The sequence below is a fragment of the Eurosta solidaginis genome, chromosome 1 (genome assembly GCF_040869045.1).
Source record: "Eurosta solidaginis isolate ZX-2024a chromosome 1, ASM4086904v1, whole genome shotgun sequence".
Taxonomy (NCBI): domain Eukaryota; kingdom Metazoa; phylum Arthropoda; class Insecta; order Diptera; family Tephritidae; genus Eurosta; species Eurosta solidaginis.
The window spans coordinates 89692730-89716202 of record NC_090319.1 but is presented as its reverse complement, the minus strand read 5'-3'; the positions used below and the strand labels follow the sequence as shown (position 1 = coordinate 89716202).

The window sequence follows — 23473 nt, the reverse complement described above, 5'->3', positions numbered from 1 at the left end:
GGTAGGAAGCTGTCACAGCTCGCCAGATATCTCAATCGTGAGCGCAGAACTAGTAAACTGCGTCAACTGGCAGCCGATGGTAACATTGACATCCGACCACCTGCCCATACTTATTTCGCTTGAGCGTACCGCCGACTTCATCGTCACTGAAAAACGCACTTTCATAAACTTCAAAAAAGGAAAGTGGGAAGAATATAAATCCTTTACAGACAGCCGTTTTTCTGCCCTCCCTATCCCGACTGATGCCCGCCAAGGGGAGCGTGCCTTCCGTAAGGTCATTAAATCCGCCTCGGCACATTTCATTCCCGCCGGGAGAATTCCCGAAATCCGGCCCCACTTCTCGGCGGAGGCCGCAAACTTAGCGAGAGAACGTGACCTTATAAGACAGCTTGATCCAGGCGACCCCCAAATAAGGGATATAAACCAACGCATCAGATTGCTTGTGGATGAACACAAGCGGGCGAAATGGGAGGAGCACCTAAGAGGTTGTAACCTCTCTCCCTATCGAATCCGACTAAGCACAAAGACAAAGTTTCCATCGCCTTTGGCGACAATGTGCTGTCGGACGCGAAAAAATGCGCGAGCGCTTTCTGCCGACAATATATAATGCATCCTACGGTCGACAAAGATAGACGGAGAGCCAATAGACAAGCACATAAACACAAATTCAGCGCGTCACCAATCACCATCACCGCTAAAGAGGTTGAGGACGCCATTGGTCGTGCTAAACCATCCAAAGCAGTGGGCCCAGACGGCATAGCCATGCCGATGCTTAAAAGCCTAAGTAAAGAGGGTTTCAAATATTTAGCGCATGTCTTCAATCTGTCTCTTTCCACCTTTGTCATACCTGAGAAACGGAAAATGGCCAAGGTGGTCCCGCTACTAAAGCCTGGGAAACCAGCTAACATAGGTGAGTCGTATCGTCCGATATCTCTCCTATCGCCAGTGGCAAAGACGCTTGAAGCCATTTTGCTCCCTTATTTCCAAGCAAATTTGCAGCTAGCCCCTCATCAGCATGGCTTCAGAAAACTCCATAGCACTACCACCGCGCTAAATGCCATTAGCACCCAGATAAATTGCGGTTTAAATCAATACCCCCACCATAGAACAGTACTCGTAGCGCTAGACCTATCAAAAGCTTTTGATACGGTCAACCATGGCTCGTTACTGCAGGACCTGGAAGGGTCTACCCTTCCCCATGTCTTAAAAGGTGGACCGCAAATTATCTGGGTGGTCGGCAGGCATCGGTGCAATTTAGAAACGAAACATCAAAACCAAGGAGAATTAAACAAGGGGTACCACAGGGTGGTGTCCTATCCCCACTTTTGTTTAATTTCTACATATCTAAGCTACCTTCACCACAGGAAGGAGTCACAATCGTTTCCTACGCCGATGACTGCACAATAATGGCCACAGGCCCAGGCCCAAAGATCGATGCGCTATGCAATAAAATAAACGGCTACCTCTCTGATCTCTCCAGTTGTTTCGCCTCGCGAAACCTGGCATTATCACCGACTAAATCTTCCGCGACCTTATTTACAACATGGACGCCCCAAATGTCGACCATTTTTTTTTTTTTTTATTTAACAAAATCCTCAAATCCCTCGCTGGCAGTACTTGGGGAAAAGATAAAGAAACGCTCATGACGACAAACAAAGCAATTAGCCAGCCGATTACGTGCTACGCGTCACCCATATGGTCGCCAAGCCTAAAAATCACCCACTGGAAGAAACTTCAGGCCTGCCAAAATACTGCTCTCAGAATCGCCACGGGCTGTCTTCTTGTGTCCCCAGAACACCATCTGCATAATGAGGTGAGAATACTCCCCATCAGGGAGAGAAATTAGATGCTGACCAAACAGTTCCTGTTGAATACCCAGAAACCTGGGCATCCCAACAGACATCTGATTGATGAACCAGCACCGCCTAGGGGCTTAAGGAGTCATCTCCGTAAGCATTTTGAGGAAATACGGCACCTCAGAACCCAGCCGTATGAAGTGAAAAAACACAAGCAGGTCCTTGGTGAACTCCATAAACAGACGTCGGACCTTTATGCCGGGAATTGCCCGGTGAATCCAGTACTTAACGAAAATTATCCAAAACTTGCGGAAGAGGAACGCATACTCCCCAGGGAAACGCGTGTCACTCTTGCTCAACTTCGTTCTGGATACTGTAACAGGTTAAACTCTTACCTATCCAGAATCAACCCCGGCATACAAAATGTATGCCCCGCTTGCAATGTGTCCCCACATGACACCAACCATCTCTTTAATTGTAATGTGGAACCAACGCCTCTAACACCCCTTTCCTTATGGTCCACCCCTGTTGAAACGGCAAGTTTCCTTGGACTCCCGTTAGAGGATATTGATGACAATTTGTGATCGGTCGCGGCTATTAGGTGGGGCGAGCATTGCTACAACAACAACAACAACAACGGAGATAACTAGTTCACCCACACATTCAAAGCTTTTTTCGCTCTCCACTAACATCGACGTTTCTTGCTGTCATCGAAATGACAGCGTCATCTTAATACGACAATTTATTAATTATTCCGGGAAACATTTTAAAACGATGAAAAACTATAATCGTGGTAATTAAACTAAAAAACTAAAAAAGTGCTTGTGCTACGGGCTTTTAGGTGTGACGTGTGTTAGCTGTTCAGGCACTTCTAAATTAACCTGGCGCATTAACTAGAGGCAGCCAAGTCCTCTTGCCACCAATTGGAATTGGAAGATTCGAGTTCCAAAACCAAAAAAGGTAACGTTTTCAAGACAGTGCACAACCTAAACAAAGGTGGTATCAAAAGACGCGTGTAGAGATCCGTTTTTAGAAACTGAAAGTTGTATAGAATCGACGGGATGGCCTAGAAGGTTTCAGGTGGTCATACTAAATCGCTCCCGGGGAGTGTCCTTATCGCTACAACCAAAGCAACATTATTTACTCTCTGCTTTTCATTCATACGTATGTGTATTTTTAAATAATAAAAAAAATGTTATATTATTCTAATAGATAGCATCTCCGCCGGGTTGCGATTCAGCTCAGAATATGCCAAAACAACAAGAAACCTACAATTAAATGCAGATTCACGTGTCATTTGCCAAGGATTTACCGGTAAACAAGGTACTTTCCACAACCAACATGCTTTGGAATACGGTACAAAATTGGTTGGATGTATTTTCCCAAAAAAGGGTGGAACTACGCATCTTGGTTTGCCAGTATTTGCTTCGGTAATTTATATTGATTTGTATTGATTAAAAATTGCAATAGTAGATAATGTAATGTGAATTAAAATTGAATAGGTAGCCGAAGCAAAAAATGCAACTGATCCGCATGCAACTGTTGTTTATGTGCCGCCACCGGGAGCTGCTGCTGCTATCATAGCAGTATTACAAGCACGACATTTCTTTGATTGGTTGCATAATCGAAATTGTGCCCTAACATGATATGGTTCGCGTTAAGCACGCTATTTTAAGGCAAAATAAATCTCGTCTAGTCAGGCCCGATTGTCCAGGATCATCGCACCAGAAAGGGTAAGTAAATTGCCTACCATCTAATATCTAATATCTAATATTATTATCTAATATCTAATATATATTATAAATGGGAAAGTTTGGATGTTAAGATGTTTGGATGTTTGGATGTTAAGATGTTTGGATGTTTGGATGTTTAGATGTTTGGATGTTTGGATGTTTGGATGTTTGGATGTTTGGATGTTTGGATGTTTGGATGTTTGTCCAGACGTTTGTCTTTGTGACTCAATAACGCAAGAACGGCTGGACCGATTTGGATGAAATTTTGCACACATATAGCCAATAGTCTAGAAGGATCTACTAGCTATATATTTTTCAAAAGGGGCGTGGTCCCCGCCCCCTAGGAACAGTTAGAATTTAATTATTATATTTTTTCGTATTTGCGACTGAATCACGCCAGAATGGCTACACGGATTTTGATGAAATTTGGGACACAGACAGTAGTCTACTAGCGAAATTTTTTTCGAACATGGAAAGAGGGGTGGGGGTCCCACGACCCCTCGAGAAATTATTTTTCATAGTTTTTACACATTATAACTTTACGTAGACTGGCCTTCACCAATATCACAGACTCAAGGGGTCAAATAAGTCGAGGGCTTACAAAGTAAGCAGTGACACCCTCCGCCCGCCACCCTTTATCTCCCCCTCTGGTGTAAAATCCATAAATTTTTATAACTCAATCTAAATTTTCTCCTAAATCAATAATTTTTGGTATCTAGTACATACAGAACGAGATCTAGACAATTTTGGAGGAACGATCAGTGGTCCTCTCCTCTACTCCCGCCATCCGCCCTCCATCAATTGTTTTTATTAGCACGCTTTTATTAGCTTTACCTGTATGTTTCTATGTAACTTTTTATTCGCTCCAATGCGCCTGCTGCCTTATTAACATGGTTTTATAATTAGCTTCACCTTATTTGTAATCCCGTAAGGGTCATATCGAGACCCTCCGGGATCATTTCTGGATGGTTTTCGGGATCGGTCCGGGATTACGCCGGGGTAATTTCGGGACTTTTTCGGGACTATTTCGGGATCATTTTGGGACCCTTCCGGGATCATTTCTGTATAGTTTTCGGGATCCGTCCGGGATCCCGTCGGGGTTATTTTGGGACATTTTCGGGACTATTCCGAAATCATTTCGGGACTATTTCGCGATCATTTGGGGACCCTTCCGGCATCATTTCTGGATGGTTTTCGGGATCCGTCCGGGATCCCGTCGGGGTACTTTCGGGATCATTTGCGTACCTTCGAGAGATAAATTCTTGATGGTTTCCGGGATCATTACGGGACTTTTTCGGGGTCAGTTTGGGTCCTTTCCGTAAGCATTCCTGGATGGTTTACGGGATCCGTCCGGGATCCTGTCGGGGTCATTTTGGGACTTTTGCGGGATCATTTGGGGTCTCTTCCGGCATCATTTCTGGATGGTTTACGGGATCCGTCCGGGACCCTGTCGGGGTCATTTTGGGACTTTAGCGGGATCATTTGGGGTCTCCTACGGCATCATTTCTGGATGGTTTACGGGATCCGTCCGGGATCCTGTCGGGGTCATTTTGGGACTTTTGCGGGATCATTTGGGGTCTCTTCCGGCATCATTTCTGGATGCTTTACGGGATCCGTCCGGGATCCTGTCGCGGTCATTTTGGGACTTTTGCGGGATCATTTGGGGTCTCTTCCGGCATCATTTCTGGATGGTTTACGGGATCCGTCCGGGATCCTGTAGGGGTCATTTTGGGACTTTTGCGGGATCATTTGGGGTCGCTTCCAGCATCATTTCTGGATGGTTTTCGGGATCCGTCGGGGATCCTGTCGGGGTCATTTTGAGACTTTTGCGGGATCATTTGGGGTCTCCTCCGGCATCATTTCTGGATGGTTTACGGGATCCGTCCGGGATCCCGTCGGCGTCATTTTGGGACTTTTGCGGGATCATTTGGGGTCTCTTCCGGCATCATTTCTGGATGGTTTACGGGATCCGTCCGGGATCCTGTCGGGGTCATTTTGGGACTTTTGCGGGATCATTTGGGGTCTCTTCCAGCATCATTTCTGGATGGTTTTCGGGATCCGTCCGGGATCCTGTCGGGGTCATTTTGACACTTTTGCGGGATCATTTGGGGTCTCCTCCGGCATCATTTCTGGATGGTTTACGGGATCCGTCCGGGATCCTGTCGGGGTAATTTTGGGACTTTTGCGGGATCATTTGGGGTCTCTTCCGGCATCATTTCTGGATGGTTTACGGGATCCGTCCGGGATCCTGTCGCGGTCATTTTGGGACTTTTGCGGGATCATTTGGGGTCTCCTCCGGCATCATTTCTGGATGGTTTACGGGATCCGTCCGGGATCCTGTCGGGGTCATTTTGGGCATTTTGCGGGATCATTTGGGTCTCTTCCGGCATCATTTCTGGATGGTTTACGGCATCCGTCCGGGATCCTGACGGGGTCATTTTGGGACTTTTGCGGGATCATTTGGGGTCTCTTCCGGCATCATTTCTGGATGGTTTACGGGATCCGTCCGGGACCCTGTCGGGGTCATTTTGGGACTTTAGCGGGATCATTTGGGGTCTCCTCCGGCATCATTTCTGGATGGTTTACGGGATCCGTCCGGGATCCTGTCGGGGTCATTTTGGGACTTTTGCGGGATCATTTGGGGTCTCTCCCGGCATCATTTCTGGATGGTTTTCGGGATCCGTCCGGGTTCCTGTCGGGGTCATTTTGGGACTTTTACGGGATCATTTGGGGTCTCTTCCGACATCATTTCTGGATGGTTTACGGGATCCGTCCGGGATCCTGTCGGGGTCATTTTGGGTATTTAGCGGGATCATTTGGGGTCTCCTCCGGCATCATTTCTGGATGGTTTTCGGGATCCGTCCGGGATCCCGTCGATGTCATTTCGGGACTATTTCGGCATCATTTGGGGTACCTTCCGGTATCAATTCTAGATGGTTTTCGGGATCCGTCCGGGATCCCGTCGGAGTCATTTCGGAATTTTTTCTCGACTAATACAGGATCATTTGGGGACCTTATCGGCATCATTTCTGGATGGTTTTCGGAATCCGTCCGCGATCCCGTCAGGGTCATTTCGGGACTATTTCGGGATAATTTGGGGTACCTGCCGGCATCATTTCTGGATGGTTTTCGGTATCCGTCCGGGATCCCGTCGGTGTCATTTCGGGACCATTTGGGGTCCATTCCGGCATCATTTCTGGATGGTTTTCGGGATACGTCCGGGATCCTGTCGGGGTCATTTTGGGACTTTTGCGGGATCATTTGGGGTCTCTTCCGGCATCATTTCTGGATGGTTTTCGGGATCCGTCCGGGATCCTGTCGGGGTCATTTTGGGACTTTTGCGGGATCATTTGGGGTCTCTTCCGGCATCATTTCTGGATGGTTTACAGTATCCGTCCGGGATCCTGTCGGGGTCATTTTGAGACTTGCGGGATCATTTGGGGTCTCTTCCGGCATCATTTCTGTATGGTTTTCGGGATCCGTCCGGGATCCTGTCGGGGTCATTTTGGGACTTTTGCGGGATCATTTGGGGTCTCTTCCGGCATCATTTCTGGATGGTTTACGGGATCCGTCCGGGATCCTGTCGGGGTCATTTTGGGCCTTTTGCGGGATCATTTGGGTTCTCTTCCGGCATCATTTCTGGATGTTTTACGGGATCCGTCCGGGATCCTGTCGGGGTCATTTTGGGACTTTTGCGGGATCATTTGGGGTCTCTCCCGGCATCATTTCTGAATGGTTTTCGGGATCCGTCCGGGATCCTGTCGGGGTCATTTGGGACTTTTGCGGGATCATTTGGGGTCTCTTCCGGCATCATTTCTGGATGGTTTACGAGATCCGTCCGGGATCCTGTCGGAGTCATTTTGGGACTTTTGCGAGATCATTTGGGGTCTCTTCCGGCATCATTTCTGGATGGTTTACGGGATCCGTCCGGGACCCTGTCGGGGTCATTTTGGGACTTTAGCGGGATCATTTGGGGTTTCCTCCGGCATCATTTCTGGATGGTTTTCGGGATCCGTCCGGGATCCTGTCGGGGTCATTTTGGGACCTTTGCGGGATCATTTGGGGTCTCTTCCGGCATCATTTCTAGATGGTTTTCGGGATCCATCCGGGATCCCGTCGGAGTCATTTCGGATCTTTTTATCGACTAATACAGGATCATTTGGGGACCCTTTCGGCATCATTTCTGGATAGTTTTAGGGATCCGTTCGGGATCCCGACGGGGTCATATCGGGACCATTTGGGGTACCTACCGGCATCATTTCTGGATGGTTTACGGGATCCGTCCGGGACCCTGTCGGGGTCATTTTGGGACTTTAGCGGGATCATTTAGGGTCTCCTCCGGCATCATTTCTGGATGGTTTCCGGATCCGTCCGGGATTCCGTCGGCGTAATTTCGGGACTATTAGGGGGTTATTTGGGGACCTTTCCGGCATCATTTCTGGATAGTTTTAGGGATCCGTGCGGGATCCCGACGGGGTCATATCGGGACCATTTGGGGTACCTACCGCCATCATTTCTGGTTGGTTTTCGGGATCCGTCCGGGATCCCGTCGGGATCATTTCGGGACTATTTCGGGATTATTTGGGTACCTACCTTCATCATTTCTGGATGAAGGGTCATTTCGGGACTATTTCGGGATCATTTGGGGTACCTAGATGGATAGTTTTCGGGATTCGTCCGGGATCCCGTTTGGATCATTTCGGGACTATTTTTCAGGACTATTTCATTTCGGGACTATTTCGGGATCATTTGGGTACCTACCTTCATCATTTCTGAATGAAGGGTCATTTCGGGACTATTTCGGGATCATCTGGGGTACCTAGATGGATAGTTTTCGGGATTCATCCGGGATCCCGTCTGGATCATTTCAGGACTTTTTCGGGATCAAATGGGGTATCTTCCGGCCACTTTTCTAGATGGTTTTCGGTATTCGTCCGGGATACCGTCAGGGTAATTTCGGGACTATTAGGGGATAACTTGGGAACCTTTCCGGCATCATTTCTGGATAGTTTCCGGGATCCTTCGGGGATCCCGTCAGGGTCATTTCGGAACCCGCGACTAATGCGGGATCATTTGGGGACCCTTTCGCCATCATTTCCGGATGGTTTTCGTGATCCGTCCGGGATACCGTCAGGGTAATTTCGGGACTATTTGGGGATAACTTGGGAACCTTTCCGGCATCATTTCTGGATAGTTTCCGGGATCCGTCTGGAATCCTGTCAGGATCATTTCGGAACTATAAGGGGATCATTTCATTTTTCATCTTTCTTTAAGGGGATCATTTCACCTTCCAGCATCATTTCTGTATACTTTTGGGGATCCGTCCGGGATCTCGACGGGGTCATTTCTGGCCTATTTCGGGATCATTGTGGGGTACCAACCGGCATCATTTCTGGATGGTCCGGGTTCCGTCCGGGATCCCATCGGGGGAATTTCGGGAATTTTTCGGGATCATTTGGGGTCCCTTCCGGCATCATTTCTGGATCGTTTTCGGGATCCGTCCGAGATACCGTCGGGTTTATTTTTTTACTTTTTCGAGAAAATGTCAGGGAGTTTCGAGACTGTTCTTGGATCATTTGGGGATCCTTCAGGGATAATTTCTGGATGGTTTTCGGGATCCCGTCGGGGTAATTTCGGGACTTTTTCACGACTATTTCGGGGTCAGTTGCCCTTAAAGATCATTTCTGGGTGGTTTTCGGGATCCGTCCGGGATCCCGTCAGGGTTATTTCGCGCCTTTTCGGGACTATTTCGGGATCATTTTGGGACCCTTCCGGGATAATTTCTCTATGATTTTCGGGATCTGTTCGGGATCCCTTCGTAGTTTTTTCGCGACTTTATCTGGGATAAATTGCGGACCCTTTAGAGATCAATTCTGGATGGTTTTCGGTATCGGTCTGGGATCCCCTCAAGGTCATTTCGGGACTTTTTCGGGACTATTTCGGAATCATTTTGGGACCCCTCCGGCATAATTTCTGGGTGATTTTCGGGATCTGTCCGGGATCCCGACGGAGTTTTTTCGGGACTTTCTCCGGACTATTTCTGGATTATTTGGGGACGTTTCAGAGCTCAGTTCTGGATGATTTTCGGGATCTGTCCGGGATCCCGTCAGAGTTATTTCGGGGTAATTTTGGGACCCTTCCAGGATAATTTCTTCATGATTTTCGGGATGGGTCTGAGTTTTTCGTGACTTTCGGGACTATTTCGGGATCATTTGCGGAACCTTCAGAGATCAATTCTGGATGGTTTTTGGACTTTTCCGGGATCATTTGGGGATCCCTCCAGAGTCATTTCTGGATGGTTTTCGGGATCCCGTCAGGATCATTTCGGTCGTTTTTCGTGACTACTAATTCGGAATCATTTTGGGACTCCTCCGGGATAATTTCTGGGCGATTTTCGGGATTTGTCCGGGATCCCGTCAGAGTTTTTTCGGGACTTTTTCGGACTATATCGGGATCATTTGCGGACCGTTCAGGAATCAAATCTGGATGGTTTTCGGGATCCGTCCGGGATCCCGTCAGGGTCATTTCGGGACTTTTCGTGACTACTTCGGGATTATTTTGGGACCGTTCCGGCATCATTTCTGGATAGTTTTCGAGATTTGTCCAGGATCCCGTCGGCATCATTTCGTGACTATTTGGTGTCATTTAGGGACACTTCCGGGATCATTTTAGGTCTCTTCGAAACCGGTAATTCAGCACACATGGCCGTGGATTTACGGCAAATTATTCGTAATTAAAATTCGGTATGTTTTATCTTTAATATATCACAGCTTTTTCGTTCTATTTTTAAATGAATCCTGTAACGAACTATTACAACTATAATTAAAATTTTTGTAATATTTTAACCAACTAAATACCCGAAAAAGCAACACTGCTTTCATTTAAAAACTTCTTTTTGGTTTTAGCTAATTGTAGTTTCACTCCTTTGTTCTATGAGTAGTAATTCTTTCACCCCTGTCATATCAATTAATTTAACTTAGAAACAAAATGTATTTTTTTTAATTCGAAAAAAGTGTATTGTACTATTCATGTAAGCGTGCCCATCAGCTCAGTTAGTTCTTTTTTTTTACTTTATTAAAAAATAAAATACATTGACAGAAAAAATTTTTAAACAGACAACTTGATAAGCAGGCTAACGTGAATAGCACATATATTTTATTTTCTCCTTGCGGACGGGGCCGCGGGTAAAGGCTAGTCTAATATATCTAATATATATTATAAATGGCAAAGTTTGGATGTGAAGATGTTTGGATGTTTGGATGTTTGGATGTTTGGATGTTTGTCCAGACGTTTGTCTTTGTGACTCAATCACGCAAGAACGGCTGGACCGATTTGGATGAAATTTTGCACACATATAGCCAATAGTCTAGAAGGATCTACTAACTATATATTTTTGAAAAGGGGCGTGGTCCCCGCCCCCTAGGGACAGTTATAATTTAATTATTATATTTTTTCGTCTTTGCGACTGAATCACGCCAGAATGGCTACACGGATTTTGATGAAATTTGGGACACAGACAGTAGTGTACTAGCGACATTTTTTTCGAACATGGAAAGAGGGGTGGGGGTCCCACGACCCCTTCGAGAAATTATTTTTCAATAATTTTTACACATTATAACTTTACGTATACTGGCCTTCACCAATATCACAGACTCAAGGGGTCAAATAAGTCGAGGGCTTACAAAGTAAGCAGTGACACCCTCCGCCCGCCCCCCTTCCTTTATCTCCCCCTCTGGTGTAAAATCTATAAATTGTTATAACTCAATATAAATTTTCTCCTAAATCAATAGTTTTTAGTATCTGGTACATACAGAACGAGATCTAGACAATTTTGGAGGAACGATCAGTGGTCCTCTCCTCTACTCCCGCCAACCGCCCTCCTTCAATTGTTTTTATTAGCACGCTTTTATTAGCTTTACCTGTATGTTTCTATGTAACTTTTTATTCGCTCCAATGCGCCTGCTGCCTTATTAACATGGTTTTATAATTAGCTTCACCTTATTTGTAATCCCGTAAGGGTCATATCGAGACCCTCCGGGATCATTTCTGGATGGTTTTCGGGATCGGTCCGGGATTACGCCGGGGTAATTTCGGGACTTTTTCGGGACTATTTCGGGATCATTTTGGGACCCTTCCGGGATCATTTCTGTATAGTTTTCGGGATCCGTCCGGGATCCCGTCGGGGTTATTTTGGGACATTTTCGGGACTATTCCGGAATCATTTCGGGACTATTTCGCGATCATTTGGGGACCCTTCCGGCATCATTTCTGGATGGTTTTCGGGATCCGTCCGGGATCCCGTCGGGGTACTTTCGGGATCATTTGCGTACCTTCAAGAGATAAATTCTTGATGGTTTCCGGGATCATTACGGGACTTTTTCGGGGTCAGTTTGGGTCCTTTCCGTAATCATTCCTGGATGGTTTTAGGGATCCGTCCGGGATCCCGTCGGGACCATTTCGGGGCTATTTCGGGATCATTATTGGTATCTTCCGGCTACATTTCTGCATGGTTTTCGAGATCCGTCCGCGATCCCGTCAAGGTCATTTCGGGACTATTTCGGGATAATTTGGGGTACCTGCCTGCATCATTTCTGGATGGTTTTCGGTATCCGTCCGGGATCCCGTCGGTGTCATTTCGGGACCATTTGGGGTCCATTCCGGCATCATTTCTGGATGGTTTTCGGGATCCGTCCGGGATCCGTCCGGGATCCTGTCGGGGTCAATTTGGGACTTTTGCGGGATCATTTGGGGTCTCTTCCGGCATCATTTCTGGATGGTTTTCGGGATCCGTCCGGGACCCTGTCGGGGTCATTTTGGGACTTTTGCGGGATCATTTGGGGTCTCTTCCGGCATCATTTCTGGATGGTTTACGGGATCCGTCCGGGATCCTGTCGGGGTCATTTTGGGACTTTTGCGGGATCATTTGGGGTCTCTTCCGGCATCATTTCTGGATGGTTTACGGGATCCACCGGGACCCTGTCGGGGTCATTTTGGGACTTTAGCGGGATCATTTGGGGTCTCCTCCGGCATCATTTCTGGATGGTTTACGGGATCCGTCCGGGATCCTGTCGGGCTTATTTTGCGATTTTTGCGGGATCATTTGGGGTCTCTTCCAGCATCATTTCTGGATGGTTTACGGAATCCGTCCGGGATCCCGTCGATGTCATTTCGGGACTATTACGGCATCATTTGGAGTACCTTCCGGCATCTTTTCTAGATGGTTTTCGGGATCCATCCGGGATCCCTTCGGGGTCATTTCGGAACTTTTTCTCGACTAATACAGGATCATTTGGGGAACCTTTCGGCATCATTTCTGGATGGTTTACGGGATCCGTCCGGGATCCCGTCGGCGTCATTTTGGGACTTTTGCGGGATCATTTGGGGTCTCTTCCGGCATCATTTCTGGATGGTTTACGGGATCCGTCCGGGATCCTGTCGGGGTCATTTTGGGATTTTTGCGGGATCATTTGGGGTCTCTTCCAGCATCATTTCTGGATGGTTTTCGGGATCCGTCCGGGATCCTGTCGGGGTCATTTTGGGACTTTTGCGGGATCATTTGGGGTCTCTTCCGGCTTCATTTCTGGATGGTTTCCGGGATCTGTCCGGGATCCTGTCGGGGTCATTTTGGGACTTTTGCGGGATCATTTGGGGTCTCTTCCGGCATCATTTCTGGATGGTTTACGGGATCCTTCCGGGATCGTGTCGGGGTCATTTTGGGACTTTTGCGGGATCATTTGGGGTCTCTTCCGGCATCATTTCTGGATGGTTTACGGGATCCGTCCGGGACCCTGTCGGGGTCATTTTGGGACTTTAGCGGGATCATTTGGGGTCTCCTCCGGCATCATTTCTGGTTGTTTACGGGATCCGTTCGGGACCCTGTCGGGGTCATTTTGGGACTTTTGCGGGATCATTTGACGTCTCTTCCGGCATCATTTCTGGATGGTTTTCGGGATCCGTCCGGGACCCTGTCGGGGTCATTTTGGGACTTTTGCGGGATCATTTGACGTCTCTTCCGGCATCATTTCTGGATGGTTTACCGGATCCGTCCGGGATCCTGTCGGGGTCATTTTGGGACTTTTGCGGGATCATTTGGGGTCTCTTCCGGCATCATTTCTGGATGGTTTACGGGATCCGTCCGGGACCCTGTCGGGGTCATTTTGGGACTTTTGCGGGATCATTTGACGTCTCTTCCGGCATCATTTCTGGATGGTTTACCGGATCCGTCCGGGATCCTGTCGGGGTCATTTCGGAATTTTTTCTCGACTAATTTTGGGGACCCTATCGGCATCATTTCTGGATGGTTTCTGGGATCCGTCCGCGATCCCGTCAGGGTCATTTCGGGACTATTTCGGGATAATTTGGGGTACCTGCCGGCATCATTTCTGGATGGTTTTCGGTATCCGTCCGGGATCCCGTCGGTGTCATTTCGGGACCATTTGGGGTCCATTCCGGCATCATTTCTGGATGGTTTTCGGGATCCGTCCGGGATCCTGTCGGGGTTATTTTGGGACTTTTGCGGGATCATTTGGGGTCTCTTCCGGCATCATTTCTGGATGGTTTTCGGGATCCGTTCGGGATCCTGTCGGGGTCATTTTGGGACTTTTGCGGGATCATTTGGGGTCTCTTCCGGCATCATTTCTGGATGGTTTACAGGATCCGTCCGGGATCCTGTCGGGGTCATTTTGAGACTTTTGCGGGATCATTTGGGCTCTCTCCCGGCATCATTTCTGGATGGTTTTCGGGATCCGTCCGGGATCCTGTCGGGGTCATTTTGGGACTTTTGCGGGATCATTTGGGGTCTCTTCCGGCATCATTTCTGGATGGTTTTCGGGATCCGTCCGGGATCCTGTCGGGGTCATTTTGGGACTTTTGCGGGATCATTTGGGGTCTCTTCCGGCATCATTTCTGTATGGTTTTCGGGATCCGTCCGGGATCCTGTCGGGGTCATTTTGGGACTTTTGCGGGATCATTTGGGGTCTCTTCCGGCATCATTTCTGGATGGTTTACGGGATCCGTCCGGGACCCTGTCGGGGTCATTTTGGGACTTTTGCGGGATCATTTGACGTCTCTTCCGGCATCATTTCTGGATGGTTTACCGGATCCGTCCGGGATCCTGTCGTGGTCATTTCGGAATTTTTTCTCGACTAATTTTGGGGACCCTATCGGCATCATTTCTGGATGGTTTCTGGGATCCGTCCGCGATCCCGTCAGGGTCATTTCGGGACTACTTCGGGATAATTTGGGGTACCTGCCGGCATCATTTCTGGATGGTTTTCGGTATCCGTCCGGGATCCCGTCGGTGTCATTTCGGGACCATTTGGGGTCCATTCCGGCATCATTTCTGGATGGTTTTCGGGATCCGTCCGGGATCCTGTCGGGGTCATTTTGGGACTTTTGCGGGATCATTTGGGGTCTCTTCCGGCATCATTTCTGGATGGTTTTCGGGATCCGTCCGGGATCCTGTCGGGGTCATTTTGGGACTTTTGCGGATTCATTTGGGGTCTCTTCCGGCATCATTTCTGGATGGTTTACAGGATCCGTCCGGGATCCTGTCGGGGTCATTTTGAGACTTTTGCGGGATCATTTGGGCTCTCTCCCGGCATCATTTCTGGATGGTTTTCGGGATCCGTCCGGGATCCTGTCGGGGTCATTTTGGGACTTTTGCGGGATCATTTGGGGTCTCTTCCGGCATCATTTCTGGATGGTTTTCGGGATCCGTCCGGGATCCTGTCGGGGTCATTTTGGGATTTTTGCGGGATCATTTGGGGTCTCTTCCGGCATCATTTCTGTATGGTTTTCGGGATCCGTCCGGGATCCTGTCGGGGTCATTTTGGGCCTTTTGCGGGATCATTTGTGTTCTCTTCCGGCATCATTTCTAGATGGTTTACGGGATCCGTCCGGGATCCTGTCGGGGTCATTTTGGGACTTTTGCGGGATCATTTGGGCTCTCTCCCGGCATCATTTCTGGATGGTTTTCGGGATCCGTCCGGGATCCTGTCGGGGTCATTTTGGGACTTTTGCGGGATCATTTGGGGTCTCTTCCGGCATCATTTTTGGATGGTTTACGAGATCCGTCCGGGATCCTGTCGGGGTCATTTTGGGACTTTTGCGGGATCATTTGGGGTCTCTTCCGGCATCATTTCGGGATGGTTTACGGGATCCGTCCGGGACCCTGTCGGGGTCATTTTGGGACTTTAGCGGGATCATTTGGGGTCTCCTCCGGCATCATTTCTGGATGGTTTTCGGGATCCGTGCGGGATCCTGTCGGGGTCATTTTGGGAACTTTGCGGGATCATTTGGGGTCTCTTCCGACATCATTTCTAGATGGTTTTCGGGATCCGTCCTGGATCCCGTCGATGTCATTTCGAGACTATTTCGGCATCATTTGGGGTACCTTCCGGTATCAATTCTAGATGGTTTTCGGGATCCGTCCGGGATCCCGTCGGAGTCATTTCGGAACTTTTTCTCGACTAATACAGGATCATTTGTGGACCCTTTCGGCATCATTTCTGGATAGTTTTAGGGATCCGTTCGGGATCCCGACGGGGTCATATCGGGACCATTTGGGGTACCTACCGGCATCATTTCTGGATGGTTTACGGGATCCGTCCGGGACCCTGTCGGGGTCATTCTGGGACTTTAGCGGGATCATTTGGGGTCTCCTCCGGCATCATTTCTGGATGGTTTCCGGATCCGTCCGGGATTCCGTCGGCGTAATTTCGGGACTATTAGGGGGTTATTTGGGGACCTTTCCGGCATCATTTCTGGATAGTTTTAGGGATCCGTTCGGGATCCCGACGGGGTCATATCGGGACCATTTGGGGTACCTACCGGCATCATTTCTGGTTGGTTTTCGGGATCCGTCCGGGATTCCGTCGGGATCATTTCGGGACTATTTCGGGATCATTTGGGTACCTACCTTCATCATTTCTGGATGATTTTCGGTATCCGTACGGGATCCCGTCGGAGTCATTTGAGGACTTTTTCGGGATCCGCCCGTGATCCCGGCGGGGTTATTTCGGGTCTATTTCGGAATCATTTGGGGTACCTAGATGGATAGTTTTCGGGATTCGTCCCGGATCCCGTCTGGATCATTTCAGGACTTTTTCGGGATCATTTGGGGTAACTTCTGGCCACTTTTCTAGATGCTTTTCGGTATCCGTCCGGGATACCGTCAGGGTAATTTCGGGACTATTTGGGGATAACTTGGGAACCTTTCCGGCATCATTTCTGGATAGTTTCCGGGATCCTTCGGGGATCCCGTCAGGGTCATTTCGGAACCCGCGACTAATGCGGGATCATTTGGGGACCCTTTCGCCATCATTTCCGGATGGGTTTCGTGATCCGTCCGGGATACCGTCAGGGTAATTTCGGGACTATTTGGGGATAACTTGGGAACCTTTCCGGCATCATTTCTGGATAGTTTCCGGGATCCGTCGGGAATCCCGTCAGGAGCATTTCGGAACTATAAGGGGATCATTTCATTTTTCATCTTTCTTTAAGGGGATCATTTCACCTTCCAGGATCATTTCTGTATACTTTTGGGGATCCGTCCGGGATCCCGACGGGGTCCTTTCTGGCCTATTTCGGGATCATTTTGGGGTACCAACCGGCATCATTTCTGGATGATCCGGGATCCGTCCGGGATCCCATCGGGGGAATTTCGGGAATTTTTCGGCATCATTTGGGGTCCCTTCCGGCATCATTTCTGGATCGTTTTCGGGATCCGTCCGAGATCCCGTCGGGTTTATTTTTTTACTTTTTCGGGAAAATGTCAGGGAATTTCGAGACTGTTCTTGGATCATTTGGGGATCCTTCAGGGATAATTTCTGGATGGTTTTAGGGATCCCGTCGGGGTAATTTCGGGACTTTTTCACGACTATTTCGGGGTCAGTTGCCCTTAAAGATCATTTCTGGGTGGTTTTCGGGATCCGTCCGGGATCCCGTCGGGGTTATTTCGCTCCTTTTCGGGACTATTTCGGGATCATTTTGGGACCCTTCCGGGATAATTTCTCTATGATTTTCGGGATCTGTTCGGGATCCCTTCGTAGTTTTTTCGCGACTTTATCTGGGATAAATTGCGGACCATTTAGAGATCAATTCTGGATGGTTTTCGGTATCGGTCTGGGATCCCCTCAAGGTCATTTCGGGACTTTTTCGGGACTATTTCGGAATCATTTTGGGCCCCTTCGGCATAATTTCTGGGTGATTTTCGGGATCTGTCCGGGATCCCGACGGAGTTTTTTCGGGACTTTTTCCGGACTATTTCTGGATTATTTGCGGACGTTTCAGAGCTCAGTTCTGGATGATTTTCGGGATCTGTCCGGGATCCCGTCGGAGTTATTTCGGGGTAATTTTGGGACCCTTCCAGGATAATTTCTTCATGATTTTCGGGATGGGTCTGAGTTTTTCGTGACTTTCGGGACTATTTCGGGATCATTTGCGGAACCTTCAGAGATCAATTCTGGATGGTTTGTGGACTTTTCCGGGATCATTTGGGGATCCCTCCAGAGTCATTTCTGGATGGTTTTCGGGATCCCGTCAGGGTCATTTCGGGCCTTTTTCGTGACTACTATTTCGGAATCATTTTGGGACTCCTCCGGGATAATTTCTGGGCGATTTTCGGGATTTGTCCGGGATCCCGTCAGAGTTTTTTCGGGACTTTTTCGGACTATATCGGGATCATTTGCGGACCGTTCAGGAATCAAATTTGGATGGTTTTCGGGATCCGTCCGGGATTCCGTCAGCGTCATTTCGGGACTTTTCGTGACTACTTCGGGAATATTTTGGGACCCTTCCTGCATCATTTCTGGATAGTTTTCGAGATTTGTCCAGGATCCCGTCGGCATCATTTCGTGACTATTTGGTGTCATTTAGGGACACTTCCGGGATCATTTTAGGTCTCTTCGAAACCGGTAATTCAGCACACATGGCCGTGGATTTACGGCAAATTATTCGTAATTAAAATTCGGTATGTTTTATCTTTAATATATCACAGCTTTTTCGTTCTATTTTTAAATGAATCCTGTAAAGAACTATTACAACTATAATTAAAATTTTTGTAATATTTTAACCAACTAAATACCCGAAAAAGCAACACTGCTTTCATTTAAAAACTTCTTTTTGGTTTTAGCAAATTGCAGTTTCACTCCTTTGTTCTATGAGTAGTAATTCTTTCACCCCTGTCATATCAATTAATTTAACTTAGAAACAAAATGTATTTTTTTTAATTCGAAAAAAGTGTATTGTACTATTCATGTAAGCGTGCCCATCAGCTCAGTTAGTTCTTTTTTTTACTGTATTAAAAAATAAAATACTTGGACAGAAAAAATGTTTAAACAGACAACTTGATAAGCAGGCTAACGTGAATAGCACATATATTTTATTTTCTCCTTGCGGACGGGGCCGCGGGTAAAGGCTAGAATATTATAAATGGCAAAGTTTGGATGTTAAGATGTTTGGATGTTTGGATGTTTGGATGTTTGTCCAGACGTTTGTCTTTGTGACTCAATAACGCAAGAACGGCTGGACCGATTTGGATGAAATTTTGCACACATATAGCCAATAGTCTAGAAGGATCTACTAGCTATATATTTTTCAAAAGGGGCGTGGTCCCCGCCCCCTAGGAACAGTTATAATTTAATTATTATATTTTTTCGTCTTTGCGACTGAATCACGCCAGAATGGCTACACGGATTTTGATGAAATTTGGGACACAGACAGTAGTCTACTAGCGAAATTTTTTTCGAACATGGAAAGAGGGGTGTGGGTCCCACGACCCCTTCGAGAAATTATTTTTCATAATTTTTACACATTATAACTTTACGTATACTGGCCTTCAACAATATCACAGACTCAAGGGGTCAAATAAGTCTAGGGCTTACAAAGTAAGCAGTGACACCCTCCGCCCGCCCCCCTTTATCTCCCCCTCTGGTGTAAAATCCATAAATTGTTATAACTCAATCTAAATTTTCTCCTAAATCAATAGTTTTTGGTATCTGGTACATACAGAACGAGATCTAGACAATTTTGGAGGAACGATCAGTGGTCCTCTCCTCTACTGCCGCCATCCGCCCTCCATCAATTGTTTTTATTAGCACGCTTTTATTAGCTTTACCTGTATGTTTCTATCTAACTTTTTATTCGCTCCAATGCGCCTGCTGCCTTATTCACATAGTTTTATAATTAGCTTCACCTTATTTGTAATCCCGTAAGGGTCATATCGAGACCCTTCCGGGATCATTTCTGGATGGTTTTCGGGATCGGTCCGGGATTACGCCGGGGTAATTTCGGGACTTTTTCGGGACTATTTCGGGATCATTTTGGGACCCTTCCGGGATCATTTCTGTATAGTTTACGGGATCCGTCTGGGATCCCGTCGGGGTTATTTTGGAACATTTTCGGGACTATTCCGGAATCATTTCGGGACTATTTCGCGATCATTTGGGGACCCTTCCGGCATCACTTCTGGATGGTTTTCGGGATCCGTGCGGGATCTCGTCGGGGTCATTTGGGAACTTTTTCGGGATCATTTGGGGGCTCTTCCGGCATCATTTCTGCATGGTTTTCGGGATCCGTCCGGGATATCGTCGGGTCATTTGGGGACTTTTTCGGGATCATTTGGGGGCTCTTCCGGCATCATTTCTGGATGGTTTTCGGGATCCGTCCGGGATCTCGTCGGGGTCATTTGGGGACTTTTTCGGGATCATTTTGGGGCTCATCCGGCATCATTTCTGGATGGTTTTCGGGATCCGTCCGGGATCCCGTCGGGGTCATTTCGGTACTTTTTCGCGACTAATACGGGATCATTTGGGAACCCTTTCGGCATCATTTCTGGATGGTTTTCGGGATCCGTCCGGGATCCCGTCGGGGTCATTTCGGGACTTTTTCGCGACTAATACGGGATCATTTGGGAACCCTTTCGGCATCATTTCTGGATGGTTTTCGGGATCCGTCCGGAATCCCATTAGGGTAATTTCGGGACTATTAGGGGATCATTTGGGAACCTTTCCGGCATCATTTCTGGATAATTTTCGGGATCCGTCCGGGATGCCGACGAGGTCATTTCGGGACTATTTCGGGATCATTTGGGATACCTACCGGCATCATTTCTGGATGGTTTTTGGGATTCGTCCGGGATCCCGTCGTGGTCCTTTCGGGACTTTTTTTCGACTAATACGGGATCATTTTCGGACCCTTTCGGCATCATTTCTGGATAGTTGTCGGGATCCCGTCACGGTCATTTCGGGACTATTAGGGGATCATTTGAGCCTTTCCGGCATCATTTCTGGATGGTTTTCGGGATTTGTCCGGGATCCCGTCGGGGTTATTTCGGGACCTTTTCGGGGCTAATACGGGATCATTTGGGGATCCTCTAGGGGTCGTTTCGTGACTTTTTCTGTATTATTTCGGGATCATTTTGGGACCCTTTCGCCATAATTTCTTGATGGTTTGCCGGATCCATCAGGGTCATTTCGGGACCATTTTGGGATCATTTGGGGACCCTTCCGAGATCATTTCTGGATCCGTCCGGGATGCCATTTCGGGATTTTTTGTTACTTTTCCGGGATAGTTTTTGCACCCTTCCGGGATCATTTCTGGATCTGTGCGGGATCCCATCTGGGTCAATTCCGGACTATTTCGGGATCATTTTGGAATCCTTCCGGAATCATTTCTGTATGTTTTTCGCGATCCATCGTGGATCCCCTCGGAGCCATTTCGGAACTTTTTCTGGAGTTAGTCGGGATAATTTAGGGACCCTTCCTGGATATTTTCTGGATGGTTTTTGAGATCCGCCCGGGAGCCCGTCAGGGTAATTTCGGAACCTTTTCGGGATCATTTTGGAACACCTTCAGGGATCATTTCTGTGTGGTTCTCTGGATACGTCTAGAATCGTGTCGCTCTCATTTCGGGTTTTTTTGGGACTATTCGGGGAGCTTTTGATGGTTTTCGGGATCCGTCCGCGATAGCGTTGGGGTCAATTCGTAGCTTTTTCTGGATAATTTCGGGATCATTTGGGATCCTATCAGGTTATCAGCTCATTTAGTTCTTTTTTTTACTCAATTACAAAAATAAAATGCATTAGACAGAAAACAAGATTTTAAACAGATAATAAGCAGGCTAACGCGAATAGCCCATATATTTAAAATTTTCCTTGCGGACGGGGCCGCGGGTAAAGGCTAGTATTAAATATATAAACAACATGTATGAATTTTTTAGTGATAATTTGTCATGCTTTTGTTGTTAATCAACTGAAGAAGGCAAATACCAAAGAGTTCGAAGTTCATGTAAATACCAATTGATTTATTTAAATAGCGTTTGGTGAACAAAACCCATATTTATGTATGCATACAACTGCATAGAAAGGGAGGGATTAATTAATTATGATCAGTAGATTTATAGGATTTTTATTATTTTCCCTGCGTCGCCGTTGCCATTACATTGCGTTAAGAGAGGACATCAACACCTTACCCACAACCAGTTAAAATTTTAGTCAATTTTGCTCTTTTCATTACTGATTCAAAACGTGTGAAGTTATATATGTAGCATTCCATGGAGAATGGTAAATTTTAGCAGACTTTCGCATTGCGTTCATTATTAATATTCAATCCCTAGAAGGTTCAATGTAGTCATATCAATAGGTTCGGAGATGGTCGGGTTAGTACCTCAATGGTGCTTGTTGCCGGAACGTAGATAGATAATTTATTGAGGGATGCACAGTGACTTGCACATCTCCTTCACAGCACCTCATCGTAGCCGACTTCTTTGATGAACCCTAGCAGAGTTCTTGGCTTGAGGGATTAAATGTGAGAATGCACTGGCCATGGTGAGCCCATAAACTTAGCCCTACGTTTTGAGATTGCTTCGTATTCTTGGAGGATATGGTCCGCCGTCTGATGATCGATCACAAAATCGGCATGTGTTATTCGATAGTATGCCCACTTTATGCATACGGCTGCTCAGTCCATAATGCCCTGTAAGAAAGCTCTTGGGATTCTTCGGTTATCTTTTGATAGGTCTATTATTGCCCTGTAGCGACTTGTGCTATAACTTCCCAACAGTAACTTAGATTGTCTCAAACCTGGCGCATTGCTCCAGTGTTCTTCTCTCTTTTTCCCCCTTCTCCTAATAAATACCCCTGTGAGCCAACTGGCAGGAACGGCTCGGGATCGATGGATCATGCAGTTCCTGCCTCTCTTTCCGGGTTGTCCGCCTGCTCTTCTTGTAGCATGTAGCACTGCTTCGCCCCATCCAATAGGTGCGACAGATCACAAATTGTCATCAATGTCCTCTAACGGGAGTCCAAGGAAACAGAAAGTTTCAACAGGGGTGGACCATAATGAGAGGAGTGTTAGAGGCGTTGATTCCACAATACAGCTAAAGAGATGGTTGGTGTCATGTGGGGACACATTATAAGCAGGACATATGTTTTGTATGTTGGGGTTGATTCTGGATAGGTAAGAGTTTAACCTGTTACAGTATCCAGATCGAAGTTGGGCTAGAGTGACTCCCGTTTCCTTAGGGAGAGTGCGTTCCTACTCTGCTAGTTTTTTTCTTTGAGTACAGGATTCACCGGGCAATTCCTGGCATAGAGGTCCGACGCCTGTTTGTGGAGTTCACTCAGAACCTGCTTGTGCTTTTCAGCTTCATACGGCTGTGTTCTCAGGTGCCGTATTTTCACATAATGTAATGAGGGCGTGAACAACAAGAAGCCACAAAAGATTTGTAAAAGTTACGAGGACGTCGGGTTTTGGGATCAAGCCCAGAGCAACCTATCCGATGCAACCATCCCTTGCACGTGACACACTGACAAGAGTATGACCGTCCTAAAAAGATTCTTTTCCGGCAAACGCAGCAAAACCATTTCTCATGACCGGGGTCAGGAGAAGGACACGGATTGGGTTCGATACCTTCCCGGAGGAGGAGAGTATGGCACAGACCCGC

The 23473-nt window shown here is 47.3% G+C and overlaps 1 protein-coding gene across 2 annotated transcripts in view; it reads left to right on the top strand.

Annotated features, from left to right (window-relative positions):
* Window positions 1-23473, top strand: part of LOC137236465 (succinate--CoA ligase [ADP/GDP-forming] subunit alpha, mitochondrial-like) — a 58353-nt gene that overhangs the window by 30503 nt on the left and 4377 nt on the right. Inside the window, exons 1-3 of one of the 2 annotated variants that reach the window (XR_010948434.1) lie at window positions 2852-2960; window positions 3037-3226; window positions 3299-3529. Coding sequence is in view for 1 of the 2 variants with exons in the window: in XM_067759109.1 (XP_067615210.1) it covers window positions 3009-3226; window positions 3299-3442 (362 nt within the window). In the remaining variant the exon portion in view is untranslated. Of the gene's footprint in view, window positions 1-2851; window positions 2961-3008; window positions 3227-3298; window positions 3530-23473 lie in introns of those variants that run through there. The other variant, XM_067759109.1, reaches the window with a different exon arrangement.